The sequence below is a fragment of the Triturus cristatus genome, chromosome 9 (genome assembly GCF_964204655.1).
Source record: "Triturus cristatus chromosome 9, aTriCri1.1, whole genome shotgun sequence".
NCBI lineage: Eukaryota > Metazoa > Chordata > Amphibia > Caudata > Salamandridae > Triturus > Triturus cristatus.
In genome coordinates this window covers 934082193-934106825 of record NC_140592.1, presented here as the reverse complement: position 1 = coordinate 934106825, position 24633 = coordinate 934082193, and the positions used below count along the sequence as shown (strand labels likewise).

Genomic DNA, 24633 nt, shown 5'->3' with positions numbered 1-24633 from the left:
AAAGGCTGGTAGTTGCAGATGAGGTTTTTTTCCTTAAGAAAAGAAAATTCTGGTGGAGAAGAAATAACCTGACATATTGCCCATATGTAACTATTCAATATAGCCCGTGCAGAGAGGGATGCTAGAAAATAAAGCATTTCCTTATTAACACCACAACAGCTCAAATCTAAATCCTATTGAGCGTCAACCATATTTGTTCATACCTAGTTCACCTCCTTCCGCTAGAGATAATACCAACCAACCTTATTTGGAAATACCATCATTTGATTGTGCTTTTTATCACTGAGGCAATTTGTGAATAGTATCTCAAACACGCAACTCAGGTAACACCAATTCTGGTTCAATCCTCTACTTCCCTTTTGCCTTCACTCTGACTCTCAGTCTCTGATACAAAGTCAAGGATGTCAATAAGAAATTAGTTGAGATTGGGGCTGGCCAGAGGTGGAACTTAAGGCGAGTACCCTTGCACGGTAGAGCAAGATGTTGATGAGCATGATAATTATTGTTGTAATAGTTGGTTGTTGATGATGAATGGAGATGTGATGGAGAAACCTGACACATGCCATCTGGTAATCATGTTGCAAGGAATGGAAGTGAGTCAGGATTCAATTCTGGAGATGCATGTTGATCAGAACAGGTTGATGAAGCTGGTCAGAAATTACATTACATTACATTACATTAAGCTGTGTTGGTTCCAGCCCCCCCCCCCCCCGAGCTGCTGACTCGCTCGCCGAGACGTTGCCTTCCCGTTTTCTTTGTCGGACATAATCCCCCACTACAAGCGGCCGTTGGAGTGACACGCTACCAGCGAGTGGCGTTTAAAGGCTCCACTATCGGCTGCTCCCGATTACAAGAGTCCTCAAGAGAACTTTGGATTCCTGCAGGGGGCTCCCGGCTGGAAAGAGGGTCATTCACCAACGCAAGTTGGAGTGAAACTTGCAAAAGACTTCCTTTTCTTTCTATCGTACTCGTGAGCAGGAGTTTGCACTATGGTAATAACCTCTTCAACAACGTGAAGGCGTTCTTTATTTTTTAAGGCTTGAGTGCCCTCGTAAGATGGAGCTTCCACTGCATCTGCGCCCTTCAACCGAGTGAATACCAGAGAGGCTTCTGATGCCATCATTTCTACTTCTCTTTTTTTTTCTTTTTTTTTAACAAATCACAGTCTTCTTTATTCTTTCCTACCTTGTGTGACCATTATCACAGACTCTGGCTACCTTAAAAGGAGTGATGATAACTCCTTCCTTCTGCACTTCCTGAACGTAATAAGATACTTACAAATTGGTTACATGATTCCTGCGTTTGTCTTCAACCAGTTGGGAGCTGCATCAGTGGATTGAGTGGTTTGCCAGTGGCAATATCCAACACCAAAATCTTTCACAGCCAGTTTGAGGTGTTTTCTTGCCGCCCACCACGCCGCAACTGCCCTGCCAAGAACCCCTGGTGGGACGAGGGTCCCAGGGGCTACGCTGCCACTTCTGTGCCATCTGTACTGGACCTCACACTCTGGGGTGGACTGCAACCCCCAGAGTGCACCGCTCTATCCCGCAGCTGCCGCAAGTGAGGGGGAGGTGTGGCCAACACGCTCATGGCGCAGCCTCTCCCCCCACGGCGCGGGACGCGTGTGGGACGAATCCCGGACCAAGGGCGGGCCCGTCTGAGCCCGTCAGAGACTGTATGAGGATGGGCTGGGCCCACCCCTTTAATGATTTGACTCTGAGACTATTTATGCCCTATTTGTTTCCTTGTTGCACTTATCCTATTTGGGTAGGTTTCTTTACCCTAGCATGAATACGCGTAAAAAACGAGGTGTCGCAGGGACTTTGGATGCCCTTCTTGTGAGGGCAGAATCAGTCCTCATAAATGAAATTCAGTTAACAGAACGAAGATTGTCTCTAGAGCCCGTACCCTCACAGAATAGACTCTTCCTGTCACCTGTCTTTATAAACCAGGGTAGGGCATCCAGTAACGAGCCATCCCTTATATTGATTGGCACCTCACTACAAGCTGTAAATAATCAAGCAACAGACATTGATTCTCCCCTTCCCTCTGAATCCGAGGATGCCTCTGGTGGGCCGAAAATTATTACTTTCTGGGGAAAGGTGGAGACTATGATGACATCTTTTTTAGAACCTGTCCTGCTAAAGATGACTAATATTGAAATTAGATTAGAAAAGGTGGAAGAACTGGTGACCAGTCGATGTTCAGCTACAGCGGCAACTGGCTCCAAAATGAGAGAATGCCTTCCACCGGGTGGGGAAACAGGTTTGGTCTCTGGAATAGCCTTGTGCTCCAAAATAAATAAACAATTGCATGGCAGGATCACCAATAATAACTCCAATGAAGACCTAGCATGTACTAGTCAACATCTCTCTGAAACTGTTCACCATCCCACAGCCTCTAAGAACCCGCCTGGCGCAAAGGGAGAAGTAGAATCCATCAGAGAATCTAACAAGACAAACGGCGATAATAGAGCTTTAGAGAAGGGGAAATATTTCCCAGGTCGTTTAGACCCAACTCATAACTTATCACAGAATTTAAATCTCCCACCAGAAGCAAGATCGTTTTGATGTAATGAACTCCCTAGAAAATATTGATTGACTGAATCCTGCGGTCTCTCTCGTGCCTCCCAGTCCTGTTTTCAGGAACAGAGTAGGCACAATAGAAAGGGACAATGATACCTCTTCTGCATTCTCCAGATATGCAAACAGGAATGAGGCTGGTAGACCAGCAAGGGGTAGTGACAGCCTCACCCCTAAAACTTTAGCCGGAAATATTAGAGATGAAGCTCGGATTACCAACACAAAAAACTGTATTGATGATTTTAAACCTCCTTCCTGTAATATTGTATCCTGGAACATAGCTGGGATTACTGCTAAATTAGACAATCAACTATGGTGGGACTTTATTACCAAGTCTGAGATTTTGTGTCTTCAAGAGACCTGGACTAAGAAAGAGATACACCTGAACGGATATAGGACCTACCATACCCCAGCAGTTGATGTACAGAGCGGCAGGGCCAAGGGTGGCCTGTGCACATATATATCGAATACCCTAGATATAAAGAATGTTACGCTGCTCGCCAGCGAGGATTACTACCACCTAATTAAAATGGATGTGGACGTAGCACGTTCCATAGCCTTGGTAAACTTTTATAATAATATTCCGGCAGGAAAAGTGGGCATTGTCATAACAAACATCTCGCACTCACTGAAATTAGCCAAAAGAGGAAAGTCAAAAGAAACCATGATAATTGTGGCAGGGGACTTCAATTGCACGCTATGTCCCAGTGGGGATAATATATGTGGAGCCTTAAGAGAAGATGGGATAGGTTTGTCACACTTTAGGCATACTGCCTCAGGGGAGTCGTTTAATAAACTTATTTTCAGTAACGACTTAGGATTTGTGAATGAGTTATGCCCATCTCCTACTCCTTTTCCAGGGACATTTAACAGGAGGGGACTTTGCTCTACAATTGACTATGTTGTTATATCAAGCAACCACGCATGCAGTCTCCATTCTTTTTATGTCTCTGGAAATCCTCTTAGTGACCATTTCCCACTTTGTTTCTCACTCATTGCCCTCTTGTAAGAGACCTAAACCACATAGCAACAACGATCAACTGCTGGGAACTATAACTATTGGAAGTACCAACAGATACACCATTCGATGGGCAGCCGTTGACCAAAAAAAACTTACCAACATAGTGATAAAGAAGTGTAAAACTGGCATAGACCTCTGTTTGAGCGAAGAAGCTGCCCATGAAAAGATTTTAGCTTCCTTTATGGGTGTAACTACTGTCATAAGTGAATCCCTTATTAGACGTAAGAAGAATAATGATTCTCAACATGGATGGTTCGATTCGAAATGCACTCAAGCACTTTCCCGGCTTAAGAAAGAATTGCAGAAAATTCCCAGAAATGTTTCTGCAATAAGGTGAGCCATAGAGGCATATAGGCACGCATTAAAGGCTAGAAAGACCACAATGAAGAAGGAAGCTTGGGAGGCCCTACATGAGACCTCAGTAATTAAAGATAGTGCAGCGTTCTGGAGGGCAATTAGGGCCCCTTTTCTGACCAGTGAGGTGGGCCCAACTATTGAGATAGCCATACCTGAGGATCAGTGGATTAATAACTTTTCTTAGGTATACAAAGCTGAGAGCAGTCCCCTCATGGATGATAATCTCTCCCGGGACACTTCTGGCATGAACTGCTCCTTGCAGAACAAGGATCTAGAGTTTACCCCAGAGGAGGTGGAGTGGGCCCTTCAAGCTAGCCAAGGTGGCAAAGCTCCTGGCCCAGACGGGGTTCCCGTTGATATTTTTTAAATAAATACCCCGTTGTGGGGGCCCATCCTGGTACAGGTGCTTAACGCTAGTTGTAGCACTAGCTTTTTGCCTACATGGGTAGTCTCTACTATCGTACCTATCTTTAAAAAGGGTGATAGGCACGATCCGGGATGCTACAGACCCATCTCCTTATTGTATGCAATAACGAAGGTGGTAGGCAGAGTTCTTCTTGAGCGTCTTCAGGACTAGGCTGAGGAGAACTCTGTTCTGTCAGACCTGCAGTATGGCTTCCGGGCCGGGGTAGGGACTACTGAGCAGGGTATAAACCTTTCTCTATTGGTGGGGAAATACACAAGGGCTAAGAAAGGTAATCTGTTTTTAGCTTTTGTGGACCTCACAGCCGCTTTTGACTGTGTGGTCTATAACAAATTGTGGTCAATTTTAGAAGTCATGGGGGTTGAATCAAATAATATTTATTTTATTAAACGTTTTTATTGTGAGGCCAAGGCCCGCGTCTGCTATGGTGTGAGGGAAAAATGCTCAGTAGCCTTCCCGATCAAGAGCGGGGTCAGACAGGGTTGTGTCTTGGCCCCGATCCTTTTTAATTTGTATATAAATGGATTAGGGGAGGCTCTTCTTAAGGATAACCAGGATTTTCCGATGGTAGCGGGGCGTCAAATTCCAGCCCTCCTGTACGCAGACGACGCTGTACTGATGTCTCGTCCCCAAATAGGCCTTCAGCGTGTTCTGGATAGTTTCTCCCTCTTTATGAAAAACCTACGTTTAAGAGTAAACTCATCCAAAACTTTTATTATGCGCTGGGTTACTGGCATCAAGAAGCGTAAGGATGTGTTTGTGGCAGGGCAGAAAATTGGGGTTGCAAAGAAGTTCTCCTATTTGGGTATTCTCTTTACGCATAACGACACCTGGGCCCAAGCAGTTTTAGCTAAAAGGTCGGTTTTATTATGCAGTACATCTGCTTTAATTACTTTTGCTAGAAAATTAGGAAAAAGACCCCCGTAGAACTTTTAAAACTGTATAAAGCGAAGTGTGTTGCAGCGCCACTCTATGGCAGCGGGGTGTGGGGTTTTGCTGATTTACTCTCAATCCAGAGAGTGGAAAACTCATTTTTAAGATACATCTTATGCTTACCGAAAGGTTCCTCTGCTAGCGTTTGTCACGCAGAGTTAGGGCTTCCATTTATTTCTGACCTGATTAGAGTTGAACCAGTGCTTCTATGGCACAGGCTGTAGTCAAAAGATGAGGCCAAATTAAATAGAGGAATTCTTGCCGATACGCTGAACCTGGAAGGAGCATTGAGGATTCCTTGGCTAAGATATGTGTATTATTTTTTTAAGGATCTTGGCCATCCCGAGTTTTTCACAGATCCGCGCTCCCTTAAGCTTATAACAAGGAAGAAACTAAGAAAAGAGGGCATGCTGCTAGACTCTAACAGAATGTCGACTGAAATTTTAAAACCCACCGTTCTGCACAATCAGATGGCTTTAATCACTTTTAACATTCAACCTTACCTGACTTATGTACAAGGTGCCTATGATAGGTTTTTATTGACCCGTTTTAGGCTGGGAATTTTTTATCGACTAGTCACTTTCCCCACACCAAATGACTGGTCTCAAAAACTCCAAACCTGCCCCTGTGATAATTTGCCCCCACAGTCCATGATCCATGTCACCCTTTTCTGTAAATTTTACACTGCTGCAAGGTCCCTGTACTTGTTGCCTATTCTTAAACAATTTGGGTTGCGCTAATGCCGACCAGCCTTTTTGGCTCTACAACTTTTAAATAATGAGCACACGATGTTTAGGATATTGATCTTTTTGAAAAAAGTCTTGTCCTATAGGATGCAACTGTCCATGATCTGATACATTTTGTCAAGAGTTTGTTTCAGTTTAATACTTTTTTTAACTTTTTAAAATGTAGTATAAATTAATTCATATCTGTTTTTTTTCTGTATGACTAATTGTACTGTATTTTCTATGTTCTTTTATGATTGTCTGTGCAAACAATCGAATAAAGCTTTCTTGACCTGACCTGAGTGTTGTGTGTTCCATAGGTCTGGAATACGTCATGAATGGTTGTGAGACTTTGTATAGTGACATTGTTTGATGTCACTGTATTATTTTGATTTGCTACAATTTATTCATAGTTTGTTGTATTTAGCTAGAAAAAAATGTAATGTGGTTCTATGATGATTTATAGCTATTCATCGTTATAATACATTTAAATGTTCGAAGTTATTTAAATAAAATAGTTCCAAAGTGCACTGTCACCCTTTCAGCCCCAATGGTGCTTGAAGAATATATAAGCAGTGTCCACACGACGGTTGGAATAAAATTGTGAATTCTTTGCAATCCTTAAAACTGAGTATTCTCAAGAATTCATGTTTTCAAAAAACAATTTTAATTCACCAATCCAAAACATGTAGGCATTGATCTGCCATGTTATGTGCACATATAGTCAATGCCCCCAATGCATTATGGACCCAGGTGGGTCATTCATCAGGAGTAGTGCACTGTAAAATCCAAAAAGATTAAATCAAATACCTCACAAGCATATTCTTAACATTATTCTAATTAAAAACAAAGACACAACTTGCACATTGATAGTTCCATTACGGAAAGACGACCAGTTTCGATAATCCCCTTCCCAGGACTGGGAAAAGTAACTATTGATCAGAATATTAGAGAAACATGGCCACAGTGCCAATAGTTCTGCATAAAATATAGGAGCTTAAGAAACCCAAGCTCTAGCTAGTAAAGATAGTGAACAAGTCCTAACAGCAATGCGATGCTATGAAGCTCCACTATTAGTGAATGAGTAGAGTAAACATTTCCAAAGACAGATGCTTATTGAATGAAAAAGTAAGTGGATCAAAGCACAATAAACTATCTCATAGATTGTGGGACCAAACATCCCACGCTGAGGACGGTTAAAATTTCAAGTTTGGTAGCTGATATTGACTACGTTCGAGAAAGCCCCATGGAAACTTTCTTCCTTTTGTTGAAATTGTAATTTTCCTCAGGTTTGAGGGAAAGAGATGTGTATAATGGAATGCTAGTACAATTGATTGTTTATATTTGTTACCTGATCTAGGGGTCAGTGCATGACAGATACTACTGAGCTAGCCTCCATCACAGACGTCCGATAGGAAATAACCTGGCAAAGGAGGAAGGCTGCACGCATCCTTATTACAACATTGTCCTTGAGTTCCTAGCTCCTAGCCTAACAGTGACACTTCTGTGCAGCCCTCATCTCCTCAAGACCTGGCTGTTCGAGCAGTAGCAGCACCCTGCCCCCCACCCCCAGCACCTCTAGACCCTCACGGATGAGTAGTGCGCACTACAAATGGATTGATTGATTGATCCTGTAGCAGCAGAATGTCTCATGTCTCAGGCCTTTGCTCCTGGTGTCTCCATATGCATCATCACGTTCTAACATGCAGTCCGCTTCCACACTTCTGACCTCCACTTAGTAATGTTTGGCCCACCCATCCTCACCTTCCAGCTCATGGCTCTTTGTCATTGTGCCAGCACCAAAGTCGAGTCTATACATTTGTATTGGCCTTCTGAACCAGAGGACGTGGGATGAGGTCCAACAGACAAACGTCTGGTGCTAACTCCATCCGGTTGTCTGTGGTTCTGTTACCTAATTGCACAACTTCTTCCTGGTATTTGACCAGACCTGTGCAGCTCCAGACTATGTGATAAACACCTGTATCTGTTTACCCACACTTACGACTCCCCTACTAATGCAGTTTGATGTAGCGTTAATCCTACAAGGTGCAATCATATCTTATGGAGGGTATTAAACTGTGTTTTTTTTTATAACAAGCATTCCTGGAAACTCTGGGGTTATGCACTACAAAGTGCCCCTGAACTTTCTCCTGTGGGTTTTTCCAAGTCCACTCTCTATTTGCCCACACCCTGCCTAATGTGCATCTGAACTGTTCTACTACTGCTCCGCACAGTACCACTTGAGTACATATATTCAGTTGGCCCCTGTGCATTGGTCGTTCAGAGTGTTTTCCTTTCTGTTGCCTCCAAACCTGCACTTTCAGGCAGTGTATAATAATAAGCGCCCGCAGTAATGCAATGCTGGTGCATCAAGTCTACAGAAGTCTCATGGGATCCCCCCTTGCATAGGTCTCCCATTAACACAATCCTTTTTTGTTCCCACACTTTTTATCTCCTCGTATCTTCCCTTGCCCGTAGGCTAGCCATTGTCTGAAGCAAGAGGTCTGCATAGCAATTCGGTCCTTTGCAAACAACATGACCAACAGAATTTGGGAACCCCAGCTCCTAATCTTTGGTCCCCATCCCACTTCTACGCCTGAGCAGTATGCCTATCATGTCTTCTATTGTGGTTGCCGCCGCATCTCTACCAGGTTCCATCTGTGCCTTCTCCTTGGCGGCCCATTTCAAATGGGCTTAGGCTGCTAAATAATGCAACCTGAAGTCCAGGACCCACAAGCCTCCTTCTGTTTTTGCCAAGCAGAGTTTTGAATGTTCACTCCATGAAGGAAATTTGTATTACAACTTTGAAATTCGGTACCCATAGTGAAATCTAAAATTATTCAGCATTTTACATGTAAATCATTTTTTGTTTTTAAATTAAGAATTGTCCACAAAAAAAGAAAGAAATGTCCCCAAAAATATTTTAACAACATGAGCAGCAATTCCCTCGTGGTTCGGCAGCCTGATGAAAATGTGCAGTAATAGGTAAAATCTTACTTGGGCTGTAATTAATTAATTTCAAAGAATTAGATTGTAAGAGTTTCTTGACATGTAACATTTTTGACTAGACTGCTATAAAATATTAGCTTTTTCCAAATTGGTATATTTCCCTACAACGACAGCTAAAATGTGTCTTTCATCACAGACCACACTTTTCCTGTATACCCAAAGCCATCTTTGCTTAGAGGTTGCACCTTCCTTTGGAAGTGAGACCCTCGTCAGGGCATGTATGCAGTGAGGGTCGTTTCAAATGAAGTGTAAGAGGTTCTCGGGTAGAAAGGAGACCGAAACAGACTCAAAGAGACCTTCAGGCACAGACAGATTCAGGAGAATATGTTAAAAACGTAGGCAACAATCCACCAAAACAGTGAACAAAAAGGGTGGAAAAGCAGTAATATCAAAAGGAACCAGGATTCTCACAAAGGCCGTAAACAGAACAGATGGTCTTAGGATTTCACTATATGATGGGGGACAGTGGCATTCCGATTAAGTTGTCATTTCAGCATCTATGTTAGCCCTGAGAAGGTAGCAGGTTTCTGTGTATTGACAGACACTCAGTGCCTGATTTAGAATGCGGCGGATGGGTTACTCAGTCAAACATTTGATGGATATCCCGTCCACTGCATTACAAGTGTCAAACGATATAATGCACCTGTAATTCAGTGGATGGGATATTCGTCATGTTACATAGGGGCCGATTCACAGAACTAATCTGAGATAAAATCCTAAACTTACTAGTTTTGGTATTCACAAAAGGCATTTAGTAGTAGTAGAGTTAGAACTCCTAACTTTACTACTACTAAATGCCTTCTGTGAATTCCAAAAGTAGTAAATCTAGGATTTTATCTCAGATTAGTTCTGTGAATCAGCCCCGGGTTACCCGCCCGCAGAACTCTAAATCAGCCCCTACCAAACACCAAGGATACAAAGATCAGAAGGCAGCAGCATGTGCTGGAGCAGCAGGAGCAGAACCTCTGACTATTTCATAACACAGCAGCCTGTGCACCCATCACACAAAGGAAAAAAAGACCACATACCAGAAAACCAGGGTGATAGTGCTTCTCCCTGGAGAGTGCTGCAACAAGAGCCAAGTGTCCATTTAGCATGAGCAAAAATAAAATCAGTCTACACAGAACACCCCAAGAAATTCATAGGAATCGAAAAAGTATGGAAGAACAGACATGGATACACTCAAAATAGAGAAAAAATAAGTAAAACTGTCTGCTTCAACGGGAAAGGAGTCATAGAGAACAATAAGGGATACAACTCCAGAAGCCTAAAGCAAAGGTCAATGAAAAATAGAACACTAAAAAACTTCAAACCCCAGTTCCATTGGCACATAAAACTACAGTAAAAAAGACACAAGGTAATGGTATATTATTGGCAGCAAGTCCACAGAAAGGCATAAACAACCAGAGAACATCCACAGCGGACTCAAAAATGCCGCACTTTAGAAAAAAGTTCTAAACAGTTTTGGCCTGTGCACTTTTTTCCGGTAACTGCCATTGTTAGGTACCACTGCCCAGCAGATATCAAATCAACTTATAAGTGGAGTGGTGCACCCAGATATATGGTAGTCCACAAATTCTCCGTTTTATTCCAAAATGTTTTTATTCTTCCTTTAATTCATAGAAGCACTTTTCCATAATAAGAACATCCAGCCAACGCGTTTCGTTTTAATAGGTTTATGAACTTCATCAAGGCTGTAAATATTATATCACAAACATAGATAGGAAATCATATATAGACAAACGGAATTCACAGACTATACAACATCATATAAAAGACCAAAACAGGTCACACAATCATAGACAGAAGTGCACTAAGACATGACATGCATTATTGTGTTATGAGACATGAGAACATGACAATCAATTAATAAGTAACACAACATAAACCATTACATGTTGTATCCATGGATATAAAAGAGAGTGACCTATGGCGCCACATGTGTACGAGGGCCCCCACCAAAGATTTATGGGGGCTTGTTCACCTTGTTCCTCCCAGCAATGAAATTGTGCAACACAAAAAAGGAGAATTTTTACACACTTTTTATACAATCTAAAATCTCACAGTTCATCCATATTTCATGACCGGTTAATAGGAGTTGGCCTAACGGATAGGGCGGTCGACTTCGAATCTGGGGAACTGGGTTTGAGTCTCGGCAATGGCGCTGGACATCTGTGATTCAGGGCAAATCACTTAATCTCCTATTGCTTAACAAAAATGAATGTGTCCTCATGTAACGCAACTGGTGCTATGTAAAGTGATACCCGATACCTTCGGGTCTATTCCACGCTATATAAAACTCCCCCCAAAACAATACACCCAATGTAACCATATTGATGTTGAGCTGCTTCTTTAGCAATCACATTAATAATTAAAGAACCTGTAAAACATCTCTTCACCCCCATATAGGAGAAAAGATGGAAACATACCTCTAATATATTCACATTCTTTATACTCCCAGTGCGGAGATTTTATAGGGTCAATTCACATGTCCACAGAAAGGGCATACAAAACCTATCAGTCTATTATTAGGAAGACGCAGGCTGCCTACTATTGAGAAAAAATTGACCAAGCTTCTAATTCAGAGGCCCTTGCAATTGTTAAATCTATGTTCGATCCCTCTGCAAAAAATCTAATAGTGACACCTTCCACCTGCCCTGCAATGAGCTAGTTAGCTTCTTTACAAAAAAGATATAGGACATCTATGCCTCCCTTCCAAATCAAATTGCTGCCTCTGATGCACAGTACATTGCAATTGCATCTAGGTCCAAAAGGGATGCGCTCTTTCCTCCATCCTATAAAAGGAGAAGATTTGGAAGGCTTAGTAAAAACCGTCAAGTCTGGCTCCCCTTTATATCCGGCTCTCCTCAGCCATCTACTCCACACTAATAATAATAATAAAGATATTTATAAAGCGCACAACTACCCCAAATGGGGTGAATCTTTTCCATCCACTGCATGTACCAAGCAGTCTGAAAACATTCAGTAGTCAACCCTCTCCTAAAAAGAAAATACCTTTGATCCTGCTGCATTGGAAACTACAGGCCAATATCTCTTCTTTTCTTCCAAAGGTGCTAGAGAAAAATGTCATTCGACTGTCGACAACAGCACAATATCCCCCATTCTTCACAGTCTGATTTCCAACCCTGTCACTGTAGTGAATCAGTGCTATTAGCAGTATCCGAGGAACCTAGAAAGACTTTAGATCAAGGCGCTACTGCAGCTATAATCCTGCCTGACCTCAGTGCTGCATTTGACAGTCTCTCATAGCATCCTGCTTGACAGACAGCAGAAGTGTAGAGTCATAGCTCAGGCTTGGGAATTGTTTGCCTCTTCTGTTTTTCAACAGATCAGAGCTACTCAGGCGCGTTTTCAGTGACATGCAGTGTTCCTCAGGGATCCTCACCTTGCCCCACAATGTTTAACACATATGTTCACCCACTATCAGACACTGTGCAGTCTTTCAATGTCACTGTTTTCTTTTATGCTGACGGCACACAGCTGGTTATAGCCCTCTGTCTGGAACGAGATAACAAAACTTATCAGCAGAAGTACAGCATTACACCAGTCGCTGAGTGGATGAAAAACAGCTGCTTGAAATTGAATGGGAGTAAAGTAGAAGTCATGCTAGTGGGAAACAAATTTTAGTCTTGGACATCCAATTGTTGGCCTGTCTTGGATTGTTACCGCAACCAAAACCCCAAATTATAAACTCAGCGTTCTGGTTTGATGAGAAACTGGGGTTCGAAGCGCATGTCACGAAACTGCCAGCCTGCTGCTTTTGCCTGCTGAAAGCACTCATGAACTTTCTTTGGACTCTCCCTAGTTTCACCCAGAAAGCTGTAGTCCAGGCCATGATTACATCACACTTTGACTATGGCAGTGTACTGTATGAATGGGCCCCTCAAGCCGCACTAACCAGGCTGCAGAATATTCCGAATACAGCAGCCTGACTCCTACTGTAGAGTCCTCAGCGCCAGTCAGAGGCCTCCTCCCTTGCAGGTCTCTACTGATTATCCATAGCGAAAAATGTACATTCTAAAGCACTATGTTGTGCCTTTTAGGTGCTCACCAACTCAGGACACATTGTTTAGGACATCTGGTCCAACTTTACTCTTCCCCCAGACCCTTAGATCTTCTAATTCCCATCTTGCTAGAATTCCCAGCATTCATAAATCAAGATAGGGAGGACGGCCTTTCAGTCTTCTGCCCATAAGACATGCAATTATGTCCCCTACACTATTCACCACTCTCCTGATGAAAAAGTATTACAAAAAACCTCTGAAGACCTTGCTGTTCCAACGCTTACACATAGGGTAACTGCGTGCTCTACAAGTCTACTCAAATCAAGATCTATATACAATGCAGTAGAAGTCCAGCTAGTGAAGACTTTGGAATGTGAAATGTACAGAGTACAACAAAGACCTCTTGAATTCTGCTTCCTTTATCTCTTTGAGAGAATTCCTCGAATCACAACTCTCTGGGCAAAATCTTTTTATAGGAGTGAGCATGAACCACTGGAGGAAGGGACACGCACTGGAAAAGTCAGAAGGCAGCAGTGTTTTGCAATTGGAAACCTGTTCAAACCCTCAAATGCCAGGGTACCAGCTTGTTCCAAAACAGCTATCTCCTAACAGCTGCTGCTTTTGAAACTTCATCCTACTGGATACTGTCAAGTAATGGATGCTGAGAAGACCTGCTGAGTACTGACCTTGATTTCAAGGAAAGCACAACTCCTCTCAGTAGCCACAGTATCACCCTGCACAGAAGGAGGAAATACCCATGAAGGAGAACCACATCCTTGCCCAATCTTGTAATTCTTGATTTAAACTGAAGTTGACACTGAAGCAATCAGAAGTGCACCAGGTTTCTCCTGGCAACAAGAAGTAGAAAAAGCCAGGCTATATCAGGATAAGAATGTAGAAGGAAAATGATCAAACCGATTGCAGGCAAACATCTGGGCCAAAAGTAGAAGCAAGGGGCTAAGTTCTCAATGCAAAATCAGGGAATGAAATGTGTTGTGATGCATCTCCTGCCCCTAAAGCCTACTGCATGCATTAAGCTGGAAGTGAAATCACAGGAAAAGACTTTATAACATCTTGTATTTCGAAACATCTTGCAAAGGAATATTTATACGATTTGAAGTTGTCCTTTTCAGGAACTTGTATCATCTGTTCAACTACGAAGAAGAACCCTAGGTTTGACGTTCTGCACAGTGCACAGAATTCTCAAGTACTGCTCCCCACTTAAAATTATTGATGGAAAACTCTTCTGGTTCACTGCAAGAATGAAAGCATCAGAATGACTTAGGGGCAAGGATGCTCAGAAGTGGTCTGAGTACTGAGTCTGACAATGAGTTGTTTTTAAAAATATGTTTTTCACTTTTTACAAACAAAGTAATATTCGAGGTAACAAAATCCAGCCACAAAACAGTATGCACATTTTGATACAGCAACTTGCTATATAACAACTGATTACTTTGCAGGCAACACTACAGTGGCATGACCAGTTCACATATTGCCTCCTATGGAATTGACCATGGAATTTACATATGTATCTTGGAACAATAGTGAGATCCTTTAAACAACTATTACCTTACACCATGGCCTAACACCTGTCACCCGTATGACCACCCAGGAATGACATTGATGCCCACACCCATCAGCGTGGACCTGCCATCAGCTAGTCCCCATAGACTAGACCCATACTTACATATGGTGCCCCGAATAGGGTCGCCCTTATCTCGCAATATGCCCTTCCCACACCCACAACACTGGTCATGCACTATGATATAATGCCATCCTGTTGGCAATTGAGGATCCCCTCTTTAAGGGTGGACTGACAACTCAAGTCCAGAAAGGTGTGTGTCCCATTTTGAACCCACAGTTGTGCCACCCATTTGCTTACATACCAGAATGAGTGCATCTGCCTCTGCAGTTGCCCATCTCTTCAGATCCCACAGCCATACCACTAGTTGAGACACCTGCATCATTTCCACACCATTTTTATACCACGCTTAAAAAATATATGTACTAGATCGATAAATCAACATACATACTTGTTCTCTTTGTCCAAGTTATCAAGCCCAGTATGCACAAATGAGGGTCAATGTGTAATTCCCTCCCAAGAAGGTCAGAATGCACTGTCCCCACCTCAACCAGACATAGGCCATTACCAGACATTCCCATACCATGTGATAAGTGGGTCTCCATGTGCCTGCATCTGGAACAGCCAGAGGATCCAGTAGCATACATATGTGAGATGCGTGACACAGCACTGATGCAGGTAAGTAAATTGAGTATACTTCAGTCTAGAATTCTGTGACCCTTTCTTTACATATTCTTAGAGGTCATCTATTGCTTATTTGACAATTCTACCTTCATGTTATGGGTTCCAGTCATGTGTTGTTGTCCGCAACAGCAATGCCCAGCTGTGCCTAGCCATGATGTTCCTGCCACAATATGGCTAGTCATTGTTAACATCAACAACCCCAACTCCAACTCCCCGACTAAGGGCAAAACAGAGATCTCGCAATCATAAGATCCAGTGCAACACCCGGAATTAATCTCGCTGAAGGCTGTCCATGTTTCCCATGGACATCAAGGAGCTTGGTGTGTTATATTTATAGCTCTGTTTCTGGCATGCTTACCAACACCCTCTGTATACAAGTGATTTCCCAGTCACATTGCCCCCCCCAAAAAGCAAATCCCACCTGCAGCAACAGCACTGGACACCCAATGAACATTCCCATTCATACCTGCAGACTATTTTAAACTGTTTTACCCACTGCTGTCTGCATCAGGGCAGGTAAAAAGGTTCACTCCTAGCCAAACTCCCACGTGTCACTATTCCTCTAAGGCAACCTCTTTCTCGTCCTCAAATACCTGCCCCATGGATTGTGTTACACTCTGAGACAGTACATCTGCCACCACGTGCTCTTTCTCTGGTGGCCTATTCCTCCATTGGCCTCCCCTGGACTTTTTCAAGCCTCCTCCTTTATGGGCACCGAGCTCCCATCCTGTTGCTTTCACCTTCATGCCCGTACGCAAGCTGATTCCCTTCATCTGATGCCCTAACTATGCATCAGGTTGTGAAGAACGGCCCAGCTCTTGGTGGGCCCTCTCAATCGAGAAACAGTGAAACACTGTACAATTTTGCTTTACAGCACCTCCATGCCTGACTACCCCTCCCTATCCAACTCTGTGTTTGAGCCCTCCACTATTTGAGGCACAACAATATTCATGACTTTGCTTGAGTGCTCTTCTGAAACTTTGGCTCTAAACTTCAGCGTTTTGATCTCCTTCTGTTGGACCTTTCTTTGCGATTGCATTTCTGTCACTGATGGGCACAGAGTGCCCCATGCACAGTGCTGATTCTTTGTTTTCGACCCTTCCAACTAACTTCCTTTGATCAGCCCTGAGCAAATCTACGGCTATAGCCACCAAGTCAATTTTAGTTTCTAGCGTAGCTTTGGTGTCCATCATAGACTGATAGATTTTGTCGAATTTCCCAATGTGTCTTTCAAACACTAACTCAAAGTCACTCAGGGGTTCGGAGCCCTAGGGAGAGGGGATTAACAGCTCCATGTTGATCTTTGCAGAAGTAATCCTGAGGATTTAGCTTTAACCATTGTTGGGAATTACCCCCCAATCCTCTGAATCCAGGGTGTTATGGTGTACACTGTTCCACCAGGAATACAGAGTTCTTGTTCCAAGCCCTCTGTCTGTCCATTATTATGGTGGGGTTCAACCTCATATTGGGCCTTACACCATTTCTGCAGGCGCAGAGGTAAGGCCCAACACGACTAGAGTGCAGTTATGTTGCACCGGCCATAGCTCTGTTGGCACTCAAAGTTCCACTGGCCAAGACCGGTACATCACAAATGTCTGCGACTCAGTTGTCTCTAATTTTTATGTAACTGGAGGCCCGCATAACCCCACAGGCCCTACTGGTTTGCAACTAGCAGTGTAGCAATACGGGGTTGCAGTCATTCCCAATGTCCTGTTGCATGTATTTGTTCTTTTGATGAGATCCTCTCACAGCTTCCCTCTATGATGTGCTGGTTTTAATTGCAGGTGCCAGTTCAGCTATATGGCATGAAATAGGGGAGATGCAGGGGAGACCCAGCAATCCACACCAATCCCCAAAATGTGGGAGCCTGGACCCCAGGACTAGGTTGCTTGCACTTCACCAACATGACTTATGCAGTTGCAGGCACCACAACCAACCGGAATCTATTTCTAGCCTGGAATCTGAGTGGTGTGAGGGGCAGCAGGACTTTTCCATCTATGCACCCAGGATCTGGAACAATTTATTTGTATCTATCAGGACCATCCCAACGCTGCTCCAATTTAGGAAAATATTTAAGACACACCTCTTTAAAGAATTCTACCTCACAATGTATTGATAGTTCTCAAACCAGGTACCCCTCTTTTTACTCATTGCCTTTATCCTTTTGTCTATAAACATTTCTAAAATCATCAATTTTGGACATTCCATGCCAGATTTTTAGAAAGGAACCAACTGCACAACATACATCATCCCTATTCTGTAAAACGCACAGCAGAGGGCTACACTTGTTAAAGCTATATCACTTCAGCAAGGGAAATCAATAACATTTTGAATAAATATTGCAAAATTTGCAAAGGAAAACAAAATGCAAAAGTATCTAGTCCAAACTGTCCTCGCAGGAACAAATGTCTACATTAAAATAGTCATAATGACCCAAAGTAAAACATAACTGCGAGTGTATAGCCACAGTCCGAAAAGGAGCTAGAAGGGCCCTTTCTGAGGTCCCAGTCACCTTCAATAAATAAGATTAAATGCCCAGGGTTGGCCTAAGAAAATTGTAGCCCCTAACAGATGATGTTACCGGCTCTGCGTCTTCCCTACCCATACGCCTATAATCAGGGAACAATTGCTTCACATGGGATCTATCACTCTTTAAGATAATGGAAAACTCAACAAAAAGATTGGACATCCCTAAGGCCGCCATAGTGCTTTAACATATGAGGTCCACATCACAGCCTAAACAATCACTGATAACTAGTTTATTAAAACTAGCGTGGGGATTGGATCATATTGAGAACCGGAGCAATAAGGAAGCAAATTTAATAAGATTGTTAATAAATTAAAGAACCAGATTCTCATGGCAAATAGAACTAGGACAAGATGAAAGGAGACAAAAAAGACAACACTTTTCTTCCAACTGCACTGAGCATGTATTAACTTAACCCCACACATCGACTCCATACAATGCTACCAGCACACACTGAATTTTAAATATTTCTAATAATATTAAAGAGGCTTGTTTCCAAGTGCCTAGGACGATGAGGAGGGACACCCACAGACTCTGTGTTTCTGGCTCCTAACAGACAAATTAAAACTCCATAGGTTAAAAAGTTCAAAAAATATCTTCAGATATGGGACTGGAGATGCCATCTTTTAAAAAGTGTCTTCTTTAAACATTATCAGATGCCCTTCTGAAGGTATAAGATCTGTAATTAAATCTATAGAAATCTTTCAGGGGCCACTGATAAAGACTGCAAATATCTAAAAATCTTAGCCAGCAAGGATATAGGCCAGGACAAGCAACAACTTTTTCCTGTATATCATAATTAAATGCTGGCTGCCAAAATGATTGTTGAACCAATTCCAAAATAGTTCAATATTACCAGAAATAGTGCTGACATGGCAAGTCTTCTTATCTTCCACTTCCTGAGCAGAAACATTGATGGCATATTCACTATAGGAGAATTAATCAAGTTATTTGAACTTAAGGTTGCTTTAAAAGGAGTTCTTTCAACTCCTTGAGATCCACCTGCTTTTATGCCTTCTTAACCTTATTTAGAAAGACTGTACAGATATAATAACACCATGAGGCATTACAGGAAGCTCAAAAGCGAGCAATGACTCTCGATAAAGACGGTACAACTCATCCACAAATACGTTTGTTTAGCCAGAAATATTAGTGATGCTAAAAACATGCTGTGCAAAGAAAAATGGGCATCAAGTTTGATGGCAAATGCTGAATTGAAGATTTCTTAAACACTACACAGTCTGATGGTCAGTTTGAATATCAAGTGGCTCTGTGTTACCCAGCAAAAAAGACTCCATTCAGTGAATGCCAACTTCAAGGTTTCGAACTCGCTTTCAAGCACTAAAAGAACAGACGTCAGATAAAAAACAGGATGTTCTCCCTCAGGGGGTCTCCATTGATAGTCATAAGCACTGAACAGTTCCACCCTTTTATTAAAGAGAATTGTAAGCCCGATATGGCCAGATGAATTAAATATTATTCATCATCCTCCTACTGGCCTGTGACAAAGCTTTCATGCCAATAATTATCTTGCCTCATCTCATCAGAACATTCCGGTCAAACCTGAAAGCTCCAGTAAATGTTTACAGCCCCGACAAAGGGTAGGGTAAACAGATATACTTGTGTGCTGGAGAGTGCAGCAGAAATAATCATTTGCGGAATGAAACTTGAGGGGGCTTCCCTGCAAAGTACATGGAGGGGCCCCCCTATTGACTCACTCAGGAGCTCTCAGGCCAGGGAACTGAGCTGTGGGGCCCCCCTGGAGCTTGAGGGCCCGCCACACTACGGGGGCCTTTGATGCACCACTGGAAATAATCTGCCCCGTGGCACAGAATGTGCTGCAGCCCACTGAGGAGTTCTGCAGTGCACTCAAAACAAAACCCAACTTGTTACCAGCAGACTCTTAAATTCATGTTCTAATTTGGGCCTGGGTTAGTTCCTCCCATTGAAAACAGATTGAGCTAACTCGAAGAACTATGCGATTTCCTTCTTCCTGAAATTCCAGCCCAGCTTCGGCTTTCAGTAAGTGATCTCCAAAGCTTTACCTGTTCTACTGATACATTGAGCCAGAAGGGCTTGTGCCTCTGTGCAGGACAGTGTCTGAAAGGTGAAGGAACATGCGCTCTGTGTTTAGAATACTGTAACTTCCTGAAAACGCATCATGTTGGTTGTAAATGAAAATGCTTGCAATATTGCGTATTATCTAACTGAGTTTGGAAATAGATGAAGCGTCATTTGTGTGTTTAATTGTCTTTTATGAGCACAAGTGGTAACTTGCCATATGTGAGATTTTCGTCACTCCTGCATTTTAAGCCAATAACCACAGGTGCTCAATTTTTCATGTCACGGTTTAGTTGTTAGATCATTTCAGTGCCATGCTTTGACTAAACAAACCTGTGCATTTTGGGAGTTGTAGTTTGGATCGCTTCAACTGCTCAAGTAGTGCTAACATACTTAAAACGAGTCTCTGTAAAATGAGAGTGCAGCTGGGTAAAGACGGTGTTCTTCTGTCATTGCAGCAATACTTTGGATTCTGGGAACTGCAGATTTCCTTTGCCCTTTTTAGGACGGGTCTGGACTAAAAGCCCACAAATGCCAAATCATGTTACCCCGAGAGTCAATCCTGGTGTCGTGTTAGACACTTGTTGAGTCGGGGGGCCTTGGCAGCATGTTGGAGCAGTGTATATAATATCACATGTTGACAGCAGTGGCAACACGTTATTTGGCGTACAGTCAAAATTCCGTTTCATTTACTTAATTTGCAGAAAGCGGAAAACCAACTTCCGGTCCGACAGTTTTAGTTTGACATAAGTCATGTACATTAAGAAATATTTTTTGGGAACGTTTCTGTTACCAGGGTTATATCTACAGGTGTGTTTCTAGTGTTATTGCAGCCCTTGATGCTACTCACTTGCTTAGCAAAAAACACAATGAAAAAAACAACCTGATAGGAAGCATTCCAGTTTCTGATGACCTGGAGAATCTTGAGACAAACATCCTTCTGGTAATGCAGGACATTCCATTTAAAAGATTTCCATAGGGTACTTCCTGATACGTTTCCAGTATTCTGAGTGCAGAGTGTATGCTATGTGGCGTTTAGCTCAAGTACCAGTGTTCAAGGGGGGCCAGGAGTGGGCTCTGCGGATTTACTCTTCTCTCATTCATTTTTGTAACATTTTATAACACACGTTTTTTTCCTGGTTAGAGGCTTGTTTTCTGTAAATTCCTGATTTGATTCTGTTGGTGATTGCTCTCGCTGGCATCGCTCGGTAGAAGTATTTGCAGGGTCATGAAAATGGAGAGCAGAGCTAAAATATCTTGAGTTGTCATTCTTTTGTGGTCTTGGAAAATATATTTTATAGGCTTCCAAGGAACTTAGTGGGCCCTTTGCGTACCATTGGTTCGCTTTTATTGTCACTCTTGCTTGCTTCTGTTTTTGATGGCTTTCCTTGTCCATCTTGGATTCGATCCTCTCTTTAAAGAGAAGGTCTTACCATCCTCTTGATTAGGCTGACTTGTGGCCTTCCACTGCTCACTTTTAGGGAACAACATTTTACTTTTTGATTAACCACTCCAGATACGGCATGTGTTTTCCAGTTCTCTCCCTTGTGTGTTCTTCTCAAATGCCCACACACCAGTGGCGTAGCGAAAGCTGAGGGGGCCCCCCAGCAAGGTACAAGGAGGGGCCATCGCTCCGGATTTAATCTCGAGCTATAAGGCCTGAGTACTGTGCTGAGGGGGCCCCTGCAGCTCGCCCCCCCCCCCGCTCCAAAGGGGCTGCGGGGACCTGTGTTACACCCATGCCACACACCAAGGGGCAGATTTACAAGGTCTGGCGCACCTCTGCAAATCAGCAGGGATGCACCCTTTACAATGCGGCGTGCCGTGGCGCACGGATAGGCAGATGCGTTTCCTATCTGCCGGCGTAAGGTTGGCGCACTGCTAGAGTCGTGTCGCGGGCGCGACGCAACTCCATCACTGTTCCAACCCGGCCTATCTCCAGCATGCTGCGTCTCACCTTACGCTTGCTTCAAGCAGGCGCAAGGTTTTGACGCAGTGGCGTCGGAACAGTTACTGAGTGAAATCTTGTAGAGTTCACTCAGGCACTTTTCCGAGGCTTTGCTGCGATGGACCGCCCACACTGCGATGGTACGCCCACATTATACCTGACGCAGGTATAATGTGGCATAGGGGTTTACGGCGTGACGCATCTCCCTGGATGCATCACGTTGTAAATCCATCGTAGCATGGCGCTTGCTTTACACCGCCACTGCATCACAGAAGTGACTCAGCCGAGGTGCAAATGTGTCGCAAGTGTCTCGTAAATCTGCCCCCAAGTGTCTTGTGTTTCTCTCTTCTGTACTTCAGCACACCATCCGTGTTATTCTTTCCCTCTTTTGCTTCTCCCCCACTCCGTGTCGCTGTCAACCTCGTGTACTGCTTGCACTTACTGTCTTGTGTGCTTCTCGACCGTGCTCCATGTTCTTCACATGATTGTTAGCTTCTTCCCACCCCCTGTATTGATTACTCTCTATGTTGCCCTTTCTGATTATTAATTTAGCCCAAACCAGAATGCTGTCAAGGATGCAGGAAGTGAAACGGTGGAAACGGAAAGTATGGAGGAGAGAGTTGCCGAAATATAGCTGGTTCTCTCTTTAAGGGACTTTTACCTCAAAGCATCAAGGAAACTGATGTCTCCTCTCATTTCAACATTCCAAAAGAAGTGTGAAAACTGTTGAACACAATGGCCAGCAACCAACTCTGAGTTCACCATATAGGTGCCACAGCACTTAAGACATTGGTACTCAACCATGGCACTTTGATTTCTGTTGTGTGCTGTCTCTTTTAAATTATTTCAGGGTCATTTGCATTGGCGCAGTCCACTTTGTAAAGACATCAGTAAGATGTTTCCTGTGGACAGCAGTGAAGTGTGACAAGCACACGTAATGGCTGCTAAACTGATACCTTTTCCATTTTCTTTTCTAGTTCATCGCTGATGGGATAATTGAATGGTAAGTTAATTACTGTGTATTTAGTTATTTCTGTAGTCTCTTGCTGAAGTATTGGTTGATTCAATTTCCCAGAGAAGACTATCACATATATGTCCATGTCTACTGATGTCCAGACCTATATTTGCAGGATTGCCATTCAATGAAATCTCTTAGTACAAACATGCATGTCAGAGGTTTTAGTGGGCAGTGGCCCAAACCTTTTGTAGAGCATCTCTTTTGTTTCTGATCCAGTGACCTGCTCGTAATTAAGAAGATGTAATCTGGGGAAATCAAAATGACAGCATTTGGCGCTACCTAGTGTGCTTTCGCGTTAGCTGCATCAAAGAGAATCCAGTCAGGCCTTCTGGTTTATTTAACAAGACACTTTGGGGCAGATTTATGTTGCACTTGCGCCTCATTTACGCCGCCGTTGCGTCACTTTTGTGACGCAGCAGCGGCGCAAATCCTGCGCCATGATGCGGGGTATTTACAAACGTGACGCATCTCCCAGATGCGCCACGTTGTAAAGCCCTGCGCCACATGTAGGCGTTCCAGGGCAGGTGGGGGCGTTCCGGCGCAGGAACGCCTCCTAAAAGTGGCTGAGTGAAATCTACAAGATTTCACTCAGTCACTTTTAGGCCCATGCTGCGTCAAAACCCTGCGCCTGCTTGAAGCAGGCGTAAGGATTGACGCAGCATTGTACAGATAGGGCCCCCCAGATCATTGCTGGAGCTGCGTCGCGCTTGCGACGCAACTCCAGCAATGCGCCACTTTTCGGCACAGATGCGTCACGCATCTGTGCCGTTTTTGCCCCATGGTGCGCCGCATTATAAATGCGGCGCATCCATGGTGGCGCAGCTGTGGCGCATAATAACTGGTGCATCCCTGCTGATATGCAGGGATGCGCCAGTCGTCATAAATCTGCCCCCTTATACGCAATTTGCTTTTGAGATTAGCTCCGAAGATCCGTGCAGTTTTCTTCATTAGTAATCATTCTCCTGCCACCTGTTGGTGATCACTTCAGGTGTAGTGAAAATAACTAGCACGTCTCGCGAAGCATCACTGAGAAACTAAGCATTTCAACTTTTCTGATATTCTATCAGTCCATTTTGCAACAGTCGAAATTGTTACATTTACTAATGTTTTAAATTGGTTGAGAATCTGATTCTTTCGGTGATAGACTCTGGGCCTGAGATTCTCAGCTATTCTTATCAGCTTCAAAGTGTTGTAGATTCATTCTCATGACCACCTGTAGTAAAAAACGTTTGTGGAAGTTTAGTAGTGTGCACACATAACATGAACAGGGCCTCTTCACACTGATAAAATGATCAACCATAGAACAAGATCGCTGAAGCCAGAGTAGAAAACTAGAAGTTTAATTTTCTCCTGAACAAAAGGCGGCCTTTCATTAATCTAATAGCAGCGGTTTACTTGACAAGTTTGCAACTTCACCTACGAAAGGAGCAACCCCCAATGTCCTCCCATATTATGGACGATGTGGCAAAGGATCACTCGCTGCTCTCCAAGGTTAGTCACGCTCCACCTTGTGAAGTTTAGAAAAACAAATCCGACCATGAACTCAGGGCTGTGCAGTAAATTTAGAACCTCATGTTACCAGAAGCCAATCAAAAGGCTGCAAGGCTCAATACATTTGTCCAAGGCCTGAGAGCAGGAGGTTTAGCCTGCACTCTGCCTTCTGCAGTGGCTTGACCCAATGCAAAAAAAAAGTCACAACAAGTTAGACATTGTTAGCTGGCGGAAACCCGCATTTGT

The 24633-nt window shown here is 43.3% G+C and overlaps 1 protein-coding gene across 4 annotated transcripts in view; it reads left to right on the top strand.

Moving 5' to 3' along the window:
* Window positions 1–24633, top strand: part of LOC146799096 (sodium/potassium/calcium exchanger 4-like) — a 937744-nt gene that overhangs the window by 606160 nt on the left and 306951 nt on the right. For all 4 annotated transcript variants that reach the window (XM_085628040.1, XM_085628039.1, XM_085628038.1 and 1 more), the window contains one exon: window positions 22856–22881. In XM_085628040.1, coding sequence (XP_085484166.1) covers window positions 22856–22881 — 26 coding nt within the window. The remainder of the gene's footprint in view (window positions 1–22855; window positions 22882–24633) is intronic.